A 17,706-nucleotide genomic window follows, 5' to 3' on the forward strand; every position below is an offset into this window, starting at 1 on the left:
CAACCAATCTAGACCAAGAATCACATCAGCTTGTCACATAGGTAACACCATCAGGTTTCCTAATAAATTATGCCATTCAAACACAATACAACTGATTTGCAGATGGTTGATACTTCAACATGCCCTCCCATAGGTACCATCAACTGCAATGTAGGACTAAAAGTTCCCCAGCTCAAACCCAACATGCTAGCAAACATTAATGATATACAAGAATGAGATGCACTAGTATCAAATAATACATGAGCCTAAGAGTGTGAGATAAGAACCACACCATCCACAACTCCCTGGCATGCTCCTCCTTGTACATCATCACCACTAAGAGCATAGGCTTGACCAGATGCTTTTTCCTCTACTTTCCCTTTTCCTTGACCAGGATGGCTTGTGCTTGCACTAGAGCCTCCTCTGGGATTGAACCCTCTCTAACTTATAGCAGAATTAGGAGTTTGAAAACTCTGCGAGTATCCCTGGTTGAATCCTGAACCTTGAGGCTAGAACTGATGTTGATATTGGGATTGTTGCCCCGGTGTAGGTGTGAAACCATAGGATGAAGTCTGAGATTGGTTACTCTTAGGTTGTCCTGCGAAAGGAGTAGACCTAGCATAACTCCCTATGGGTCCTCCATGTGATGGTTGGAACCTCTGTTGTCATTGTGGGCAATCTTTCTTCTTATGACCCTGTTGGCCACAACTAAAACACCCATACGACCCAATTCGAGTATTTCCTGAAGATCCACTACTATTGCTACTCCCACTAAGTTGTTTTCCTTGGGATAACCATTGCTCTTGGTTCTTCTTGTTTATTTTCCTATCATTTCCTTTTTTTCGGGCCGGATTCCTTCTTTCAATTCCTTCTTGATGAACCTCAGTCTGTAAGGCTGCTGTTACACACTCGTTCAAATTTCCAAAGGTCATAGGGGCAAGTGGACCCAATATTGAAGGGTTTAAGCGACAGAGGAACTGCTCAATCAAAAGAGGTTGATCGACCGTACCGGCATAAGCATAGGAAGATAATTCTATAAACTTCATATATAACTCATTTACTGTCATGTTCCCCTGTCTTAAGCTGTCAAATGACCCAATTAAAGTCCTCTGGTGAGACGGGTTACAATATTGTTCCTTGAATACCCTTTCAAAATCTCTCCAAGTCATCCCCCAGTCTCAGTGGTCCTACTCAAGGTTTCCCACCAATCCGCTGCACTACCCTCTAGCTTGGATACATCAAAAGTCACTTGATACTATTCAGGTGTTCCCATGGTGTTGAAATTTTTCTTAATCTGTCTCAACCATTTTTCAGCCATCATAGGGTCTTGCCCACCCTCAAACTTAGGCATTTAAATCCGGTGGAAAATCTGGAAATGATGACTCTGTCGAGTAGTTGGATCCATCTGTTGGGTAGGAATGCCTCTCAAAGCCTCAAGAATGGCGTTCACAGGGAATACAACATGCGGAGTGGGAACCTCAGCCTCAAGGACATCTACAAGCCTTCTCCTTGTTGTCCTTCCTTTCGGAGGCATTTTCTTAGATCAGTAAATAAAAAACTAACTAGTTAGTGAGGAATGGATGTTATCTATATACATACGCCTTTATAGATCAAAATACATTATTTTAAAATAAATTTAATCTATTTGGTGACACACTCCGAGGTATTTAAACCCGGTGCTCTGATACCATTTTTCTGTCACGACCCGAGCCCTAGGCCGTGACAGATTTGTAATATCCATAACTTGGGTGGTCAAAGGTCAAACTTTGACCCTCGAAAAAAAATAGTCTTTATAAATGATCATTTAATTTATATTAAATCGTACTATAATTATAAGTTAAAATAATGAAATAACTCCTATAATTATATATAAAAATATTAGTAATAAAAGTATGATCACTTATCATTATACATAAAACAATAATATTTCCACATTTATGTAATCACCAAATAGTTAAATTTAATAAGTCATAAACACCCAAAATAATACTTAGCATCCACCATTCCTCATCGCTAACTATTTCATAGCTCATTTAGATATACCGATCATTAGGTTCGAAGTCGAATACATATTCAATGCTCAAAAGATAAGACAATGACATGAAATAGAAATAGGCAAAACACATTGGCTCCATCGATAATTCATCTTTTCCACGTTCGCGTCACTAGGCTCCTGGAATGGGAGAGATAGGGGTGAGCTTATAAAGCCCAGTAGGAAAACAATTAATAACATAGGACCCAAAAGTTTAATACAACCCCTGCATGGTTAGCTTTGAAAACAAAACATACATCATCATGTATAAGCCAAAATAGAGAAACCACAAATAATCATAAGAGCATAGCTGCAAGTGCACATCACACCGTCCACTAGATCCCTAGTTCCCGTTACCCACCATAGAAAATTCGACATCCTAAACCGAGTAGTCGGACCTGATAACCACCACAAGGGGGAGGCTCAGAACACTTCCTGTATACAGATGCTAGGTCTTTACACCTACAGGTGAGTGGACACCTGATCTACCTATGATGACACAGAGACTAGGTCGTGAAACAACAACTTGCATCAATCATGATCACTATGGCTCTCATCGGTATAACCAAATGCAGATAAACATGAAAAGAAAGAAACATATTCCCTTTATATTTTAGAAAATTGGGCAGCATAACAACAGCATTTGAATAAAACTCAAAAATCATAATCTGCATAAATAAGTGAACAAAAATATATTTAGCACCCAGTGCCCTTAAAACAGATTAGAAAACATGCAAATTAAGTTTTCAATTTTTCAAACATTTTATAAATATCAAAATTGGAATATGTTTAATGCAATTCAATACGAGTAAAATAAAGCCAATGGTCAAGTTGAGTCCCTACCTCTTTAGATACCTCCTTAGAATTTAATCCGAGCCCAAAGCGACGTTTCTAAGCTTAACGATGATTTTAGAGTGATTTAGTCCGATTTTTATATCACGTTTTTCCTACGTGCACCAAATGAGCAAACGATTATCATCATAGCATTCCTTATTCATTATCGTGTCTAATGACATATAATATGACCATATTTAAAATTTCAAGTTCTGGAACCTCACCCAAGCGGTGCACACTAGCAGTTGGTGGCGGTACCGGAAACATCGACGAATATATGCATGACATATATCAAAACCATCATCTCGATGAGTACATCACGAAAGTACAGCTCCTTCGCCCAAATGACCTCCGGTGTCACTGGAAAATGCTTCTAAAAGGGCGAAGATACCCAAAATCAGTCCGGAGAAAAATGGCGAGTTGACCGGAATGAATTAGTGAGTGACGATCCTCTCGCGACGCTGATTCTAACGGTACCATCCACTCACCGAATGGAGGTCTGGGTTCGCCGGAAACCGCGGTCAAACTTTTGATGACGAAACTTTGACTGCTCCGTTGGTGCGCGTCTTAACTCCGATGGCCCTAAGATTTTGGGGATGGGGTTGTCGCCGGCCACTGGTGCTCCAACTCCGTCGCGTGGTGGCAAAAGAAAACTCCGGCAATGGCTTCCTGGTACCCAGTCGTGGGTTGTTGCATAGAGAGAAAAAAAAGAAGAAAAAGAAGAAGAAGAAGAAGAGGAAGAAGAATGCTCGGGAAAGAGAAATAAAAGAGAGAAAAAAAGAAAAAGACAGGAAAAGAAAAATCTGACAAATTTTAAAATAAGTGGGTCCCACCACTTAAAAAAATATATTATTTTTTATTTATTTTTATTTTTTGAGTCTTCACAAATATTATATTACGTGAGTTTAGTTAAGTTTGATTTAAGATATTGTGTGTGAGAGAGCATTGTTCTTAAAAGTGATATTGATATATTAATTAATAAGTTGGTTAAATGTATATATAATAGATTAACAAACAACAGATTCATTTTTTTTAAATCATTATTTATAATTTTATTGATAAGAAACAAATCTGTCTAAAGATTAAAAAACACACATATATATACACACACACACACACACACGCTAGATACAAGATTATATTTATTTAATTTGTATCATTATTATATAAATTTTAAATAAATAAAAAATATTATATATAAAATAATGACATAAATATATTAAATAAAAAATTAAACTAAAATACTATTTATAATTTTTTTAAATATATATATAATATGATAATCTTTTTAAACATAAAAGATAATTTTTTTGATAAAAATTAAAATTAAAATTATGTATTATACATTATTATTATAATGATATTTTATAATATTTAAATTTATATTGATATAATTATTAAATATTTAGTCTTATATTAAATATTATTATAGTAATAATATTTTATAATATTTGAATTCATATTAATATAATTAGTAAAAAATTAGAATTATCGTAATAATATTTTATAACATTTAAATTTATATTAATATAATTATTAAATATATAATTTTGTATTATATATTATTATAATAATGATATTTTATAACATTTGAATTTAAATTTAAATTTATATTAATATAATTATTATATATGTAATCTTATATTAAATATTATTATAATAATGATATTTTATAATATTTGAATTTATATTAATATAATTGATAAATATTTATTTTTAAATTAGTTTTAAAGGTATATTCTGTTAAATATTTAGAATATTCCATTGAAGTTAACCAAAGAAACTTTTAAAACAAAAAAATTTCGTTATCAACACACTTTATGTATAGAAAATTCATCATTTTTAATTTATATTTTTTTTAAAAAAAAGTGAATATTCCTATTGGTATAGGCCATCATAGTTGGAAGGTTAGTTAAAGTAGGCAATGAGGCCACGTTGCTGGATGGTGTGGCGAACGATAGAGACACTTGCGCATTGGAGCTAGTCGCAGTTGAGTTTATTTATTTTTTCAATTAAAAGATATATGTATCAACTACTGAATTTTTTTTTCTTCTCGTAATCTCTCTCTCCTACGAGTGGTGTGTCGGCCCTAGAACCCTCGGTTCTATGTGCGATTTTTTCCACTTCTCTCAACTAGAGTGGACGCAGCCTTGGCTGTATGTTTCTTTGTGCCTTAACCAAGAGGGGTGGTCCGATGGGTTGGTGTAGCGTCCCAAATTTTCCAATAAGGCTTAGGGCCTTGATTAGTGTGCCGGGAGGGCAATAATTGATTTAATTATGTTAATATATGAATTTAATGATTATGTGATTAGAAATGCATATTTAGGTGAATTAAATATGCATGTGGGCCATATTTGGCTATTAGGGGCATATTTGTAATTTGAACCTGTTGAGGGTGTGATTTTGCGCTTTGCGCGGTATTTCCGGCATGAGGAAATCCTGTCCTGCGGTGTTAGCAGAGAGTCACGAAATTGGTGTTAAGTTGAGAGATTGGTAACTACTAGTAACCTTAGAATTGGTGTTGTTACTGAAATAATAAGTTAATAAAGGTGGCATTTTTGCAAAAGGGTAAATGGACCTAGATACCCTTGTGGGTTAGCCTAGAACTAAGTTAGAGGGAAGGGTAGAATGGTCTTTTGGGTAGTAATTAGATAACCTTTGGCTGAGGGAAAGCCATAATCGTTTAACACTCCCATTGATACTCATTTGGTTCTTAGGGGCTCTAGAAGGAGAAAAACCAACAACAAGCTTAAGGGTTATGGGTTTTGAGGAATTGGAAGTGAAGTTGTGGATAGGGAGTAGCAGCCATTCACACTTAGAAATCTCGAAATTTAATAGGAGGTAAGGATTTCATTTTTGTGGTTTAGGTCTTTTATGTTGATCTTGAGGAATATGATTTATGAATTTTGAATTTGGGTTTTGAGATGAAGTTTTGAGAAACTTGAGCTTGGGAGTTTGAGTATCAAAGCTTGGAGTGGCATTGGAGGCAGCCTAGGGTCAAAAATATGTTCCAAAGGTAAGGATTCCATCAAGTTTTGAAAAGTTTCTGGTTTGGTTTAAGTTTTTGCAGAATATTAAACGATTGATTGAAATTGAGTTTAGGTGTGAGTTTGGATTGGGTTTTAATGCATATATGTTGTGTATGTGGTGTTATTTGGGGTTTTGGGACCCTTTGGGACTTGGGTACACTTGGGGCATGGCTTGGGTGAGTTTTGGCTTAAGGAAAAATAGTGGAAAAACCCAATTTTTTGGGTTCACGTAGGAGCGTCACGACGCTGGAATGATCCAGGGCAGGGGGCCTTGGCTGGGTGCCGCGACGCCTGTATGGCTAGGCCGCGACGCTAGGCCATTTTCAAGGCCCTTAAATTTATGTTTTTAGGGCTTAAGCCAAGGGGGCTCAGGGGATGATTTCACCACCCCATGTGGGGGAATGGGAGATCCCGAGAGCACGGGATTGGTTTCGAGGATTAATTTAAAATCGGGTAGTAACGAGAACGTTACTTGTGGTGTATGACTAGGTTACCACTGGGACTCAGGAGAGAATCGTTCTCAGAAGTCGTGATTGCTTGCCTGATTACTAGCACTCGGATTAAAGGTAAGAAAACTGTTGTACCCGTAGAGCAAGGTGTGCCCTATTGTTTGAATTGCGGGGCATAGCCCTATTGTTTATATTTAGTATATGTTTATATATATGTCAAAGTTATGCTATGTGACGCATGTGTGTGAGTGAACGGCGAAGGCCGGGAATGGTTAAGGGGCCGAGAACGGCAAAGAGCTGGGAACGACAAGGGGCCGGGATCGGCGTTGAGCACGCGAAGTGTAGGTCGTTGGGGTGAAACCCTCCTAGGGTGCTGCAGTCATCCTCTCGGTAAGGACCGCGAACCCAGGGCCCATTATAGTGCCTGGACGGCGTTGGCCGCTATGTGCTTAGCTTGGTGGATATTTTGTTATATACTGTGAATTGTCATGTATGTATTATATGCTTTATGTTGAGTTTTCTTGCTGGGCTTCGGCTCACGGGTGCTCTATGGTACAGGTAAGGGCAAGGGTAAGGTCGACCAACCATGAGTACAGAGAGTGTGGAGCGACAGGTACATGTTCGGCTTGCCTGGCTGCCACGACCAGGGTGATTTTGGGACAATGTAATGTATTGGTTGTTTTGTTGCCTAGGTCGACCATACTTGTATTTTTGGGTTGTAAAGTATTTCCTAAACAGTATTTTGGGATTCCAACTATGTAACTTTTCCAACATTCCAATGAATACCCAGGTTTTATAATTAATAATGTTATTAAATGAGTTTTGTTTCAGTTTAATCTCACTTTTAACCTAAAACCTCGATTAGCGAGCTAGTGGCACATTTTTTTTAACTCACTTAGTAACGACTCTAAGGAAGTAGGGCGTTACAATTGGGGTAATCTCGGTTGTGCCTGGTGATGGTCAGGTGGGTGACACGTTGCAGTTCTTTCTCTTCTCCGGCACTAGGAGGGGTTGAGCTAGTGGAAACAGTCCGGACGCAGGCGTAAGGGGAGCTCTTCCTTCAGATCTAGACTTTAGGTCACATATTTGTAAGGACTTCCTCGGTTGGTGGCAAGCGGTCATAGGGGTAGGACTCCGTTTAGGATGTGGGTCAGATCTGTTAGTTGGGCTCGGATCCCATTTGTGGGTGTTTTGGTGGGTGGGCTCGGGAATCGAGAGTTATGCTTGAGGTTGTGTCGCTCTTTCTACGTTGGGTGTTGTTAAGGGGCTGCCTTATTGTTTTCTTTTTAGTTGTTTTTTTGTGTGTTTTGTTTTGGTTTCTTTTATTTTCCGTTAATAATGTCCCCTGGTGTGGGCGGGTGTAAACCACTATGTTCGGTGATATTTTTGTCTTATTCTCTTTTGATGATATGTGTTTCGTCGCTTTGTCATGATGGTTGGAAGTCCTTGTGATTCTTGTCATTTGATTCCTATCAAGGGATCCTGTGACCCATTTATTTGACAAAACATTAACTTTGAGATGCTTTATACTCGAAGATGAGTCTGCGTTAATATCACCGAATGTATATTATTGTTTGAAACACTCACCGCATAAGTTAAAAGATTTGCCTCTTAATCTATGAAATCTTTCATCATAAGAAAAAAACTAACGAATATATACCATAATATGTAAGAAATATAATATATATGTATTTGCAAATAATATACGAAATCATGTGTATTTTCTTAAGAGAAATTATAGGAAATGACCCAAAATAAAGTCATCAAGAAGCTAATGTCCTCATTTTTAAAATTGTAGATAAATGACCATTTTACATTGTTGATTATCTAAATTGCCCTTTTTTATAATTTATTTATTTATTTAGGATTGTATGACTTTAATACAGTGGTATATGTATATTAGTTTTGTTTAATTAGTTTTAATTTTAAAGTTATATTGATTTTTTAAGTTTTTTATAAGTTGTTGGTATATTATTTTCCAATTAATGTATATGTTTTTTGTGGTATGGTATATAATTTTTTTTTTATGATATTTAATTTCTATTTAATTATACATAGTGGTACTATATAATTTTGTATCATGGTATATACATTTTAATGGTAGTACATAACTTTGTTAGCATAGTATATACATTTTTTAGTAATAATTTTATAAGTTTTGATGGTATATTATTTTTCAACTCAGTATATATATTTTGTGGTATGATATATCATTCAACAACCCATAAAAAACGAAAAAAAATCAAAATAACTTTAAAATAAAAACTAATTAAACAAAACTAATATGCATATACCATAATATTAAAATATTTAGAATAAAATAGTAATTTGTTAAATGGTGTATTTGGTAATATGTGATATTAAATAGATAATTATGCTATTTTACTACAAAATTAAAAACATGGACATTTACTTACTTTCACACAACATCAAGGGTCATTTTGCATCATGTCCCTTTTCTTAACCCGGCCCAATAGAACTCTTTATCTTAGGCATAGGCCCATGCATATATATATATATATTTGTGATTTGAGAGAGATTTGTTCTGTCTACCTATAGTAGCTACCTTAGTCTATACTATTATACTCACATGTGCTCACCTTATTATGCAAATAATTTATTTATACATAAATAATACAATTCACAATCAATTACACAATTCCCACCTACTCAAAACGCACGTTTTCCACACATGATAATAATAATAATAATTACAAAACAAATTAACGTATCTATCATAATACAACTCCTATCCAACTATAATACAAAATGGTCCCATTTTCTACCCTACCCTACCTCTTAATCATTTTTCCTCATTATTTCATATATTTAAACTAAGGTTATTTGCATATATATATATATATATATTTTTTTTTACAAGTATAGTATTTAAGGAAAAAGTGCTTAAAGTTACATAATTATAATACATTTTTTCCAAATTATTATCCCTTTGTTAAAATAAGCATTAAACATAAATGTTACTAACTATTGTTGTTAAAATATAAAAAATCAGATTATTAAATGCTACAATTTTAAAATAACGTATTATTTTTTCAAAAAAATTAAATACTTTATAATTAACATATAAAAAATATGGACATTTCTTCTACAAGGGTTTCACTTTAAGCTTTACCGACGAATCTCTCAGTGTTTCTCGACTCGTGAACAGTTTTCGGCACGATTTTTTTTATGAATGTGTATATTGTAGCTATTTAGAGCATCCTGTAAATTTTTCAGAAAATTCTAAATAGTTTACAGTACCGAAAACTAGATTCAAACATGTTGATTTGCACGCGCATAAAAAATAATTAGTCACACGTGCAACAACATGTTTGAACCTAGTTTTCGGTACTGTAAATTATTCGGAATTTTATAAAAATTTGCAGGATGCTCTAAATAGCTACAATATATGCGGTCATAAAAAAAAAATTGCGCCGAAAACTGGTCGCGGGTCGAGAACATTGAGAACCCCACCGATAAGGTTTAAAGTAAAACCCATATATATATATATATATACACGAGAATTCCCCTTAAAAAAAAATATTACATCTTATATTTTTTTACCACTCACATACAGTAAAACCTTTATCTAAAAATAACTTCTATTTTATTATAAAACTTTTTTATTCTAATTTAAATCATTTATAAATAAGAATCACTTCTAAAATATAATTAATTATATATTTTTTAAGTCTAGCATTAAAAAAAATATATACCTTATGCTTATATAATAATACTTACGTATAAAATCAAATAAATATATATTATATCATTTATTTACACTCAAATAAAATAAATAAAAAATTTATTACACATTTAAATTTCTTTTAAACATGTAATAATTATTAAGTAGAATTTATTGTTATTTTCGTTAAAATCGATTTTAGTTATAACCTGTCAATTAGTTTGACTTTAATATATAGGTTTCTGTATTTTTTTCATTACATTATTTAAATATTATTATCTTATAAAGGCGACCCTTTGCTCATCGATCTCTGAAGAATCAACAGACAACAATGGCGAAAGCTAACCTTTCTTCTATCACGAGCTCAGTACTCGTTCTTCTTTTTCTTCTTCTTTCTCACATTTGCTTAGCTCAGATTGAAGGGCAAAGCAGCCTGTGCCAGTTCGATAAGCTCAAGGCCCTTCAGTCCAATCGGCAGGTGAAGTCCGATGCCGGAATCAGCGATTACTGGGATTTCGATGGAGAAGACCTTGAGGAGCTCAACTGTGCTGGAATGTCCGTCGTTCGTCATACTATTTACCAAAAAGCCCTCTTATTCCCCTCCATCTTCAGTTCTCCTCTCATCTACTACGTTCTTGAAGGCATGTTTATATATATATATATATTACCTCTACTCTATATGTATATATATATTGATAAAAGATTTAGCTTCTTCTTCTTACTGTACTATTGTTTTTTTTATTAACAAAAAGAAAAAGAAAAAAGTGGAGATTTAATTCTAAAAATAGCAAAATCAAAGATATATACTTTTTTTTTTTAATTTAAAAACAAATAAAGATATTGTGGTTGGTTATTTAATTAGATGAAATTGGAGTCATTGTAAGTAATTGATCAACTGTGGATCTTACTTGATAGATCTACTCATAGAAAAAAAATGAGTTTTTCTTTTTTGTTTATATTATCAATTTGGTATAATCTGATAATTAAACTTCAGGTGTTGGAGTAGCAATGTACTACAGCTTGTAATGCTTCAATGATTTTTTTTTAAAATGTTTATTACTAAAAGAAAAGATGAAAAGTTGAGACTTCTACCTTATAAAAATAGCAAAAACAACAAATTGTGATTGGTTTGTGATGAAATAGATGAAATTGGATTTAGTGTTAGTTAACTGAACTATGCATTTTACTTGATAGATCTATATATGTATGTAGAAAGATTTGAGTTTTGATTAATGGTTATAAATTGAACTATATAAGCAGGTGTTGGACTCCATGGATCAGTGATCCCAGGTTGTACAGAAATGTATGAATCAGGAACATCAAAACCATCCCAATATGAAGAAGAGCAGCACCAGACGGTTAGAGAGATCAAACATGGCGACATCCTTGCGCTGCCTACCGGATCCGCCAACTGGATCTACAACTACGGCAACGTTACTCTTATTATGGTCGCCTTCCTCCGTGTCTCCACCACCCCACCCCACCACCACCACCACCACAACCACCATCACACTCAAGTACTATACACAACATAGTTCTTTCATTCCTGTTTTTCTTTCTTGAATCTTGAATCTTTTTCTTTTCCATTTTTGTTTGAAGACATCATTGAATGGCAACATTTTCGGTGGTTTGGACGAGGCAACAGTGGCCAAGGCTTTCAATGTCGATGCAGAGTTGGCGAGTAAGGTCCAGAAGAGTAGTAATGGTATAATGGGAGACAGAATAGCGTATGTTGGAGAAGACTTTCATGTGTTGACTCATGCTCTGATGATCAAACATGAACAGCATCGTCGTTTGAATAGCTTGGAGAAAACTTCATGTAATTTTCAGCTGAGACATAACATTGATGATCCTGATCAAGCTGATATCTTCAACCTCGAAGGTGGCCGCATCTCCATCATCACCAGCTCTCGCCTCCCCATTCTTCGCACCCTCCAGCTCACTGCCGAGCGAGGTGTTGTCTATGATGTAAGTGTTTACCAAAACTAGTTACTTAATCAAGTTATTAACATGCATAGTGATCATGGTACTAAATAAGTGTTGTGATGATGAGAAACTTTACTTGACCTGGTTTGATAATTACATGATCAGCTTTGTTGAACACATTCGGGAATATAATTTTGGAAATAATTTTTCAAAGAGGCATTAAAAAGTGTCTACTTTTTACCTATTGCTCTGTCAGAAAAATGAGTACCAACTAGCAAGAATGTTGTATCACTTTGTAAATGTATTTTCACATAATTGTTAGTTAGCTTAATTGGTAGTTGAAACTTCCTTTATCATTTTCTGTTAGTTCTTCTATATTAGTTCAGTAAAAGCTTGATCTCATTCCTATCTGTGATTTTTGAACACTTCTGAGTAGCTTTTCATTCAATTCTCTCAATTCTTTTTCTCTGTATTCACAAAGTACTATAATCAATAGATGTAGAGTTCTAACATGACAAGAATGTAATGATTGCAGAACAGTATGATGGTGCCTCATTTCACCTTGAACAGCTACACCTTGTTGTACGTGACATGGGGAAGTGGCCGAGTCCAGGTGACTGACAACCACGGCCATAAAGTGTTCGACGGCGAGCTCAAGATAGACGACCTATTCGTGGTGCCAGAGAACTACGTGGTGATGAAGGAAGCCACCGGCCGAAGTTTCGAGTACATTTCCATCAAGACCAGCGACAAAGCCATCCGAACCACCCTGGCCGGAAGGGTGTCCGTGATTCGGGGTCTGCCAGATGATGTTGTAGCCATTGCCTTCGGCATTTCAAGAGAGGAAGCCAAGAGGTTGAAGACTAGCAGGGTGGAGGCTATGCTTTTTCGTCCTTCTACCACAAAAACCATTGCTTCAACACTTCATTAGAGATTATTATAGCCAAATGAAAAAGCCTTCCTTTATGAAAATTATCTTCTGGGGATCGATAGTGTATGGCATAGTGGTGTTCTTTATGAATTTTATTGCTAATGTACGTAGAACTACTGCTCCCTAGCATTGCTTTTTTTTAGAGGTTCTTAATAAGTGGAATTTGATTTTTTATTCCCAATACGAATGAATTGAGAGTATTCCATTAGGAGACAGAGAGTGAAATAAAGTCCTGTTCTTTTATCATTCTTTTTGTCATTGTCGTTTTTTATTTTGTTTTGGTACCGATTTTTCAAGCATAATTAATATACATTTACATAAGATTAATATCCAGCCTCAGATCCAATATCATATTGACAGTAATATTTCAAAAATGAAAGACTGCACTCATCAAATGACAGTTAGTATAGTTATTTCCAATGATCAAAATTTTCATTATTTATCATAATTTTTATTCCACTAAATCACCTAATGCTTGTTATGTACTTATCTCCCGCAAGTAATATAGAGTATCTGCTTTGTTCGATACTATTAATATGATACGTGAGAATCATATCTGTACATGATTCATATTCAGTCAAACTAATTAACTATCAGAATAAGAAATAAAATAAAAGCTACAAACACTTTAAAATCAAACTTTAGGGTTAACTTGCTAATACTATAAGAGTTGACACTCCATGATTAGTTAACGATACCCTATTATACTTATTAAATTCAAATAAGTGAGATCTAATATTAAATTACATCAATAGCGTACCAATTCTCTATATTAAGAATTCAATTCTCAAAACACAATGCAAAATTAAAGAATGAAAGCAGGTTTAAGCATAAATATCACTACAATTCACACATTTATTCGATGTGAAACTCTATTAAATTGCAGTAATTATGATATGTCACATTATATATTGGTAGTCATCATATAATGTTCAATAACAATATAATTTATCAATAGATACAATACCAGTCCAAAATCAAATCTCTACTCTTAAATCAATATCTTGTCCACTAAATCTTGAATATAATTTATAAACAACTAAATCTCAGCCCTTTCGGATCGGATCCCCTAAATATGCATTATATATATAATCATCCAGCTCACAGAATCATTATGTATATAATATATTATATATTTATATAAGTTCTCTCTCTCTGTCTCTCTTGTCCAGCTAACAAGTGATCTCACTCCTTTACCGAAGACATTACTAAAACTTTTTAGAACTCTCTCACAATAACCTTAATTTTATGGATTTGTACTAAACTCATCAATACGGTTTAGAAAAATAATCATGCCAGAAAACATGATTTTATATATATATATAAAGATAAAAATGAGGTAATTGGTCTCCTTTCACTCGTTATTACAAATACAAAATGAGAGATGGCACTCTCTTTCCTTCGAGGGGAGACTATCTTGTATTAGACTATTGTCACATAGAATAAACAACTCCATTAATTACTAATTAATTTTAACATTAGTTAATTACTAATTGATTTTTAAATTGGTTTTTAAACTGAGCCCATCATTCTTGTCACCTTCAATTCACTTTTTATACTTGTGAACATAGTCAGAACTAAAAAGTAGGACAGTAAAGTGGCTTGGCAACTATAGATGTGCCACTATTCTATCTCACTAGATCAGAACTTTTCTTATAATTAATTTGAGTGTACCAGCACTATATGTTGGTGGCAATAACGCTATGACATATTGGCTACTCTCGGTAAAAGTCTTATAATTGATTAACGATACTTGTAGTAATTACTAAGCATAACTAATTTTATCTTAATTTTAAGTATGCAAGAACAAAAAGGTATATAAGAAGGCAAAACATATGTTATTATTCTCACTAATATATATTCTTATTATTATTAGAAACTAGCTCGATCGTATCGTACGTAGTAGAAATAAACTTCTACATTTCTCACGCGCATGTCCTAGATTACATACATATATATATATATATATAGTGATGAACCCAAACTCCTACGTCCTTGCCTTCCTTAACATTACACCACTTTATTATTCCTTAAAAACCTTCTTTTTTTTTTCTCTTTTTCCTTTTTTCGACTAAGAAAAAAAAAACTAAGTTACAGAGTAGTCCTCCGCCATATTAGCTAATAAAGCTAATAAGCTCTCTACTCCCAGCGGCTCTGCTGAGAAGAAGGGCTGAAGACGGAGACCTCATCCCGGCCATACTTCAACCTCCTTGCTTGCTCTCTCGATATGCGGAAAGCATTCGCCAGAACATCGTCCGGCATAGCTCTCATGGCCGACACCTTTCCGGCTAGAGGGTTTCTCATGGCGTTGTTGTTTGTCTTAACTGCAATCCACTCGAACCCCTGGCTGCTCGCCTTCTTCACCACCGCGTAGTTCTGGGGCACCACGAACACCTGACCCTCTCTGACCTCCCCGTCGAACACGCTGCGACCGTTGTCGTCCGCCACCTGGACTCTGGCGCTGCCACGCGTCACGTAGACGACGCTGTGGCTGTTGAGGTTGAAGTGCGGCGCCATCATGCCGTTCTTGTAGAGCACTCCTCTCTCGGCGGTCAGCTGGAGGGAGCGGAGGATGGGGAGGTTGTAGCTGTTGAGGGTGGTCACGCGGCCGCCGCGTGGGTTGAAGATATCGGCCTGAGATGGACGGTCGATGTTCTCCCTCAACCTCAGTGTGCAGAAGGTTTCTTCTAAGCCGTTGTAGTCCTCGGATCGACCGTAGCGGCGTCGCTCCTCTTCTTGGATTCTGGAAGGAGCTATGATGTGGAGGTCCTCCCTGACTCGGACGATTCTCTCCCTCATGTCGTCTCTGTTCTGGAGCTTGTTAGCCAACTCGGTGTCGATGTTGAATGACTCGGCCAAGATTCTTGTGTCGAAGCCGCTGAAGATGTTGCCGTTGGGGTTTTGCTCCTCCTGCCTCCTTTGCTGGCTTCGGCTTTGGCTCCGGAGACGAGCCTCTTGTTCGGTCTTTTGTTCCCTGTGTGGGTTTCCAGCTAGGTGGAACCTCTGAAATTAATTTCGAAGAACTAACATTATTAATTTATATGAAGAAGAAAAAACACTGTTCAAAAGTGATGTTATAGTAGAATATATTACTCTAGAGAATTGGTCGAGCTGGTTGGCTTGGTTGCCGACATCGACGAAGGCAATCAAAACAAGAGGAGAGTCGCCGCTGTTGTAGACCCAATCAGCCACTCCGGCAGGCAAGGCAACGATATCACCTTCTCTGATTTCACGAACCTTCTGGTGTTGCTCGTCTGATCCCTGAGATGTATATCCTCTGGACGACGCTGAAGTTCCTCTTTCGAATGTCTCTGGGCAGCCTGGGATCACAGCTCCATGGATACCCCTGCCTGCATATGCATCATAATTATTATTATTATTATGAAAGTGGATGTATATAATTCATATATACGAACAAGTTAGCAAAACATTATGCCTTGAATAACGTAGAACATCACTGGTGCGTTCAAGAAAGAAGGCAACAAGAGGCCTCTGCGCTGAATGGTGTGGCGGGCAGTCTCGACTCCAGCGCATTGGAGCTCATCGGCGTTATCGTTCTCTGAGTTTTGGATGTCCCAGTACTCGCTGACACCGGCTTCGCACTCGACTCTGCGGTTGGGCTGGCGGGCGTTGAGGCGTTGGAATTGGCACTGTGACTGCCACCGGCGCTGCTGCCTCTGCTGGCTGCGCTGCGGCATTTGCTCGATCTGAGCAAAGCAAGCGTGGGAGAGAAGTAGGGAGAAGAGGGCGAAACATAGCAAGGAAGTAGAGCTGGCCATGGCTACTGGAGAGCTCTCAGAGTGTTTTGCTTTTACTCGATCGATCTTGTGGTGATGAAGAACTAAGGTAGTGGTGAGTGGGTTTTATAGAAGGGAAAATGGGATTGGAATCTTGGACGTGGCGAAGGGTTGATGATGTTTTTGTACTATTTGCATGGCGTGAGAGCTCTTGATTGTTTACACATAATGCTTTGTGTGGCGATGAGGTTCTGATGAGTGGTGCATAAGTGTATTTATTTGTAAGGATTGTCTGTCAACTCTGCCTTCATTTGCACTCATTTTTGTCATTTTATGTAATATAAAATAAGTGTTTACATATCGTTAAGTCTTACATTTTTTTACATCAATTATATAATAAGCTTATGCATATTTATATAATTAACATTATTCCTTTATCAATTATTTCTCTCCAAAAAAATAGTCACGTTTATTCAACTCTACTCCCCTGATAACCAATTCAAATAATACACACTAGACTTTTGCCTGCGCGTTACGTAACTGCGCCGGTAAAAAATGCTTCTTTTATCGACGTTGATTTTCGCTGACAAATGTTACTTTTGCCGGCACAATTCCAAATTACCCTGGCAAAAGAAACATTTGCTTTTGACGGTGATACTTTTAACGACGCATTTCGATGTTGCGCTGGCAAAAGTCTTCCAATTATGCGGGAAAAAGTTAAAATTGCGTTGGTAAAAATATTAAAGAATAGAAATACACAATTTTTGTAAATTTTTATAAGTGATTATAGTTTTATAAAGTATTATTCATTAATTAATAATTATTTAACATCTAACCAAGGGTATCAAGTTAATTGTTAAATTGATCTAAGATCAACAATAATACTAATTATGAACTAAGATTGTTATGATCATTGTCGATTATGCTTATCTAACCATACGATTATCATTTATTTTTAAAAATTGTTATCGTAGGTCTAATAAATTGTTGTATTACACATAAGTTTATGAATATATATATATATATATGTATGGTTCATTATCGATAATTTCTTGAAACGTTAAATAATTATTTATTTTTTTAGAAACAAAGAAATAGTCGATC

General features: G+C 35.6%; 3 protein-coding genes and 1 long non-coding RNA gene across 4 annotated transcripts; 1 reads left to right on the plus strand and 3 right to left on the minus strand.

The window, feature by feature from the left end:
* Positions 1–644: 644 nt before the first annotated feature.
* LOC133815752 (uncharacterized) lies at positions 645–1,148 on the minus strand. The gene has a single exon (XM_062248556.1). The coding sequence runs from the start codon at positions 1,146–1,148 to the stop codon at positions 645–647; it is 504 nt and encodes a 167-aa protein (XP_062104540.1).
* A 734-nt stretch (positions 1,149–1,882) lies between these two features.
* On the minus strand, positions 1,883–3,580 carry LOC133816816 (uncharacterized). The gene is made up of 3 exons (XR_009885476.1): positions 3,070–3,580; positions 2,855–2,958; positions 1,883–2,152 (listed from the first exon to the last, which is right to left on the minus strand). It is a non-coding gene; the product is annotated as an uncharacterized LOC133816816 (long non-coding RNA).
* A 6,724-nt stretch (positions 3,581–10,304) lies between these two features.
* On the plus strand, positions 10,305–13,111 carry LOC133819961 (11S globulin seed storage protein Ana o 2.0101-like). Its single transcript, XM_062253349.1, has 4 exons — positions 10,305–10,649; positions 11,269–11,525; positions 11,608–11,976; positions 12,470–13,111. The coding sequence occupies exons 1-4, from the start codon at positions 10,340–10,342 to the stop codon at positions 12,863–12,865; spliced, it is 1,332 nt and encodes a 443-aa protein (XP_062109333.1). The 5' UTR covers positions 10,305–10,339; the 3' UTR covers positions 12,866–13,111.
* Positions 13,112–14,682: 1,571 nt separating this feature from the next.
* Positions 14,683–16,687, minus strand: LOC133816817 (legumin B-like). The gene is made up of 3 exons (XM_062249120.1): positions 16,302–16,687; positions 15,959–16,215; positions 14,683–15,868 (listed from the first exon to the last, which is right to left on the minus strand). Exons 1-3 carry the CDS (start codon positions 16,642–16,644, stop codon positions 15,005–15,007), a joined length of 1,464 nt encoding a protein of 487 aa, XP_062105104.1. The 5' UTR covers positions 16,645–16,687; the 3' UTR covers positions 14,683–15,004.
* Positions 16,688–17,706: the final 1,019 nt, after the last annotated feature.

Source organism: Humulus lupulus, chromosome 2 (assembly GCF_963169125.1).
Source record: "Humulus lupulus chromosome 2, drHumLupu1.1, whole genome shotgun sequence".
Classification (NCBI taxonomy): domain Eukaryota; kingdom Viridiplantae; phylum Streptophyta; class Magnoliopsida; order Rosales; family Cannabaceae; genus Humulus; species Humulus lupulus.

Coding starts and splice junctions, on each gene's coding strand:
- LOC133815752 (XM_062248556.1), bottom strand. CDS start 1,148: ATGACTTGGAGAGATTTTGAAAGGGTATTCAAGGAACAATATTGTAAC.
- LOC133819961 (XM_062253349.1), top strand. CDS start 10,340: ATGGCGAAAGCTAACCTTTCTTCTATCACGAGCTCAGTACTCGTTCTT. Junction 10,650..11,268: donor CATCTACTACGTTCTTGAAG/GCATGTTTATAT, acceptor CTATATAAGCAG/GTGTTGGACTCCATGGATCA. Junction 11,526..11,607: donor ACAACCACCATCACACTCAA/GTACTATACACA, acceptor TTTTGTTTGAAG/ACATCATTGAATGGCAACAT.
- LOC133816817 (XM_062249120.1), bottom strand. CDS start 16,644: ATGGCCAGCTCTACTTCCTTGCTATGTTTCGCCCTCTTCTCCCTACTT. Junction 16,216..16,301: donor GATGTTCTACGTTATTCAAG/GCATAATGTTTT, acceptor ATGCATATGCAG/GCAGGGGTATCCATGGAGCT. Junction 15,869..15,958: donor AGCTCGACCAATTCTCTAGA/GTAATATATTCT, acceptor AATTAATTTCAG/AGGTTCCACCTAGCTGGAAA.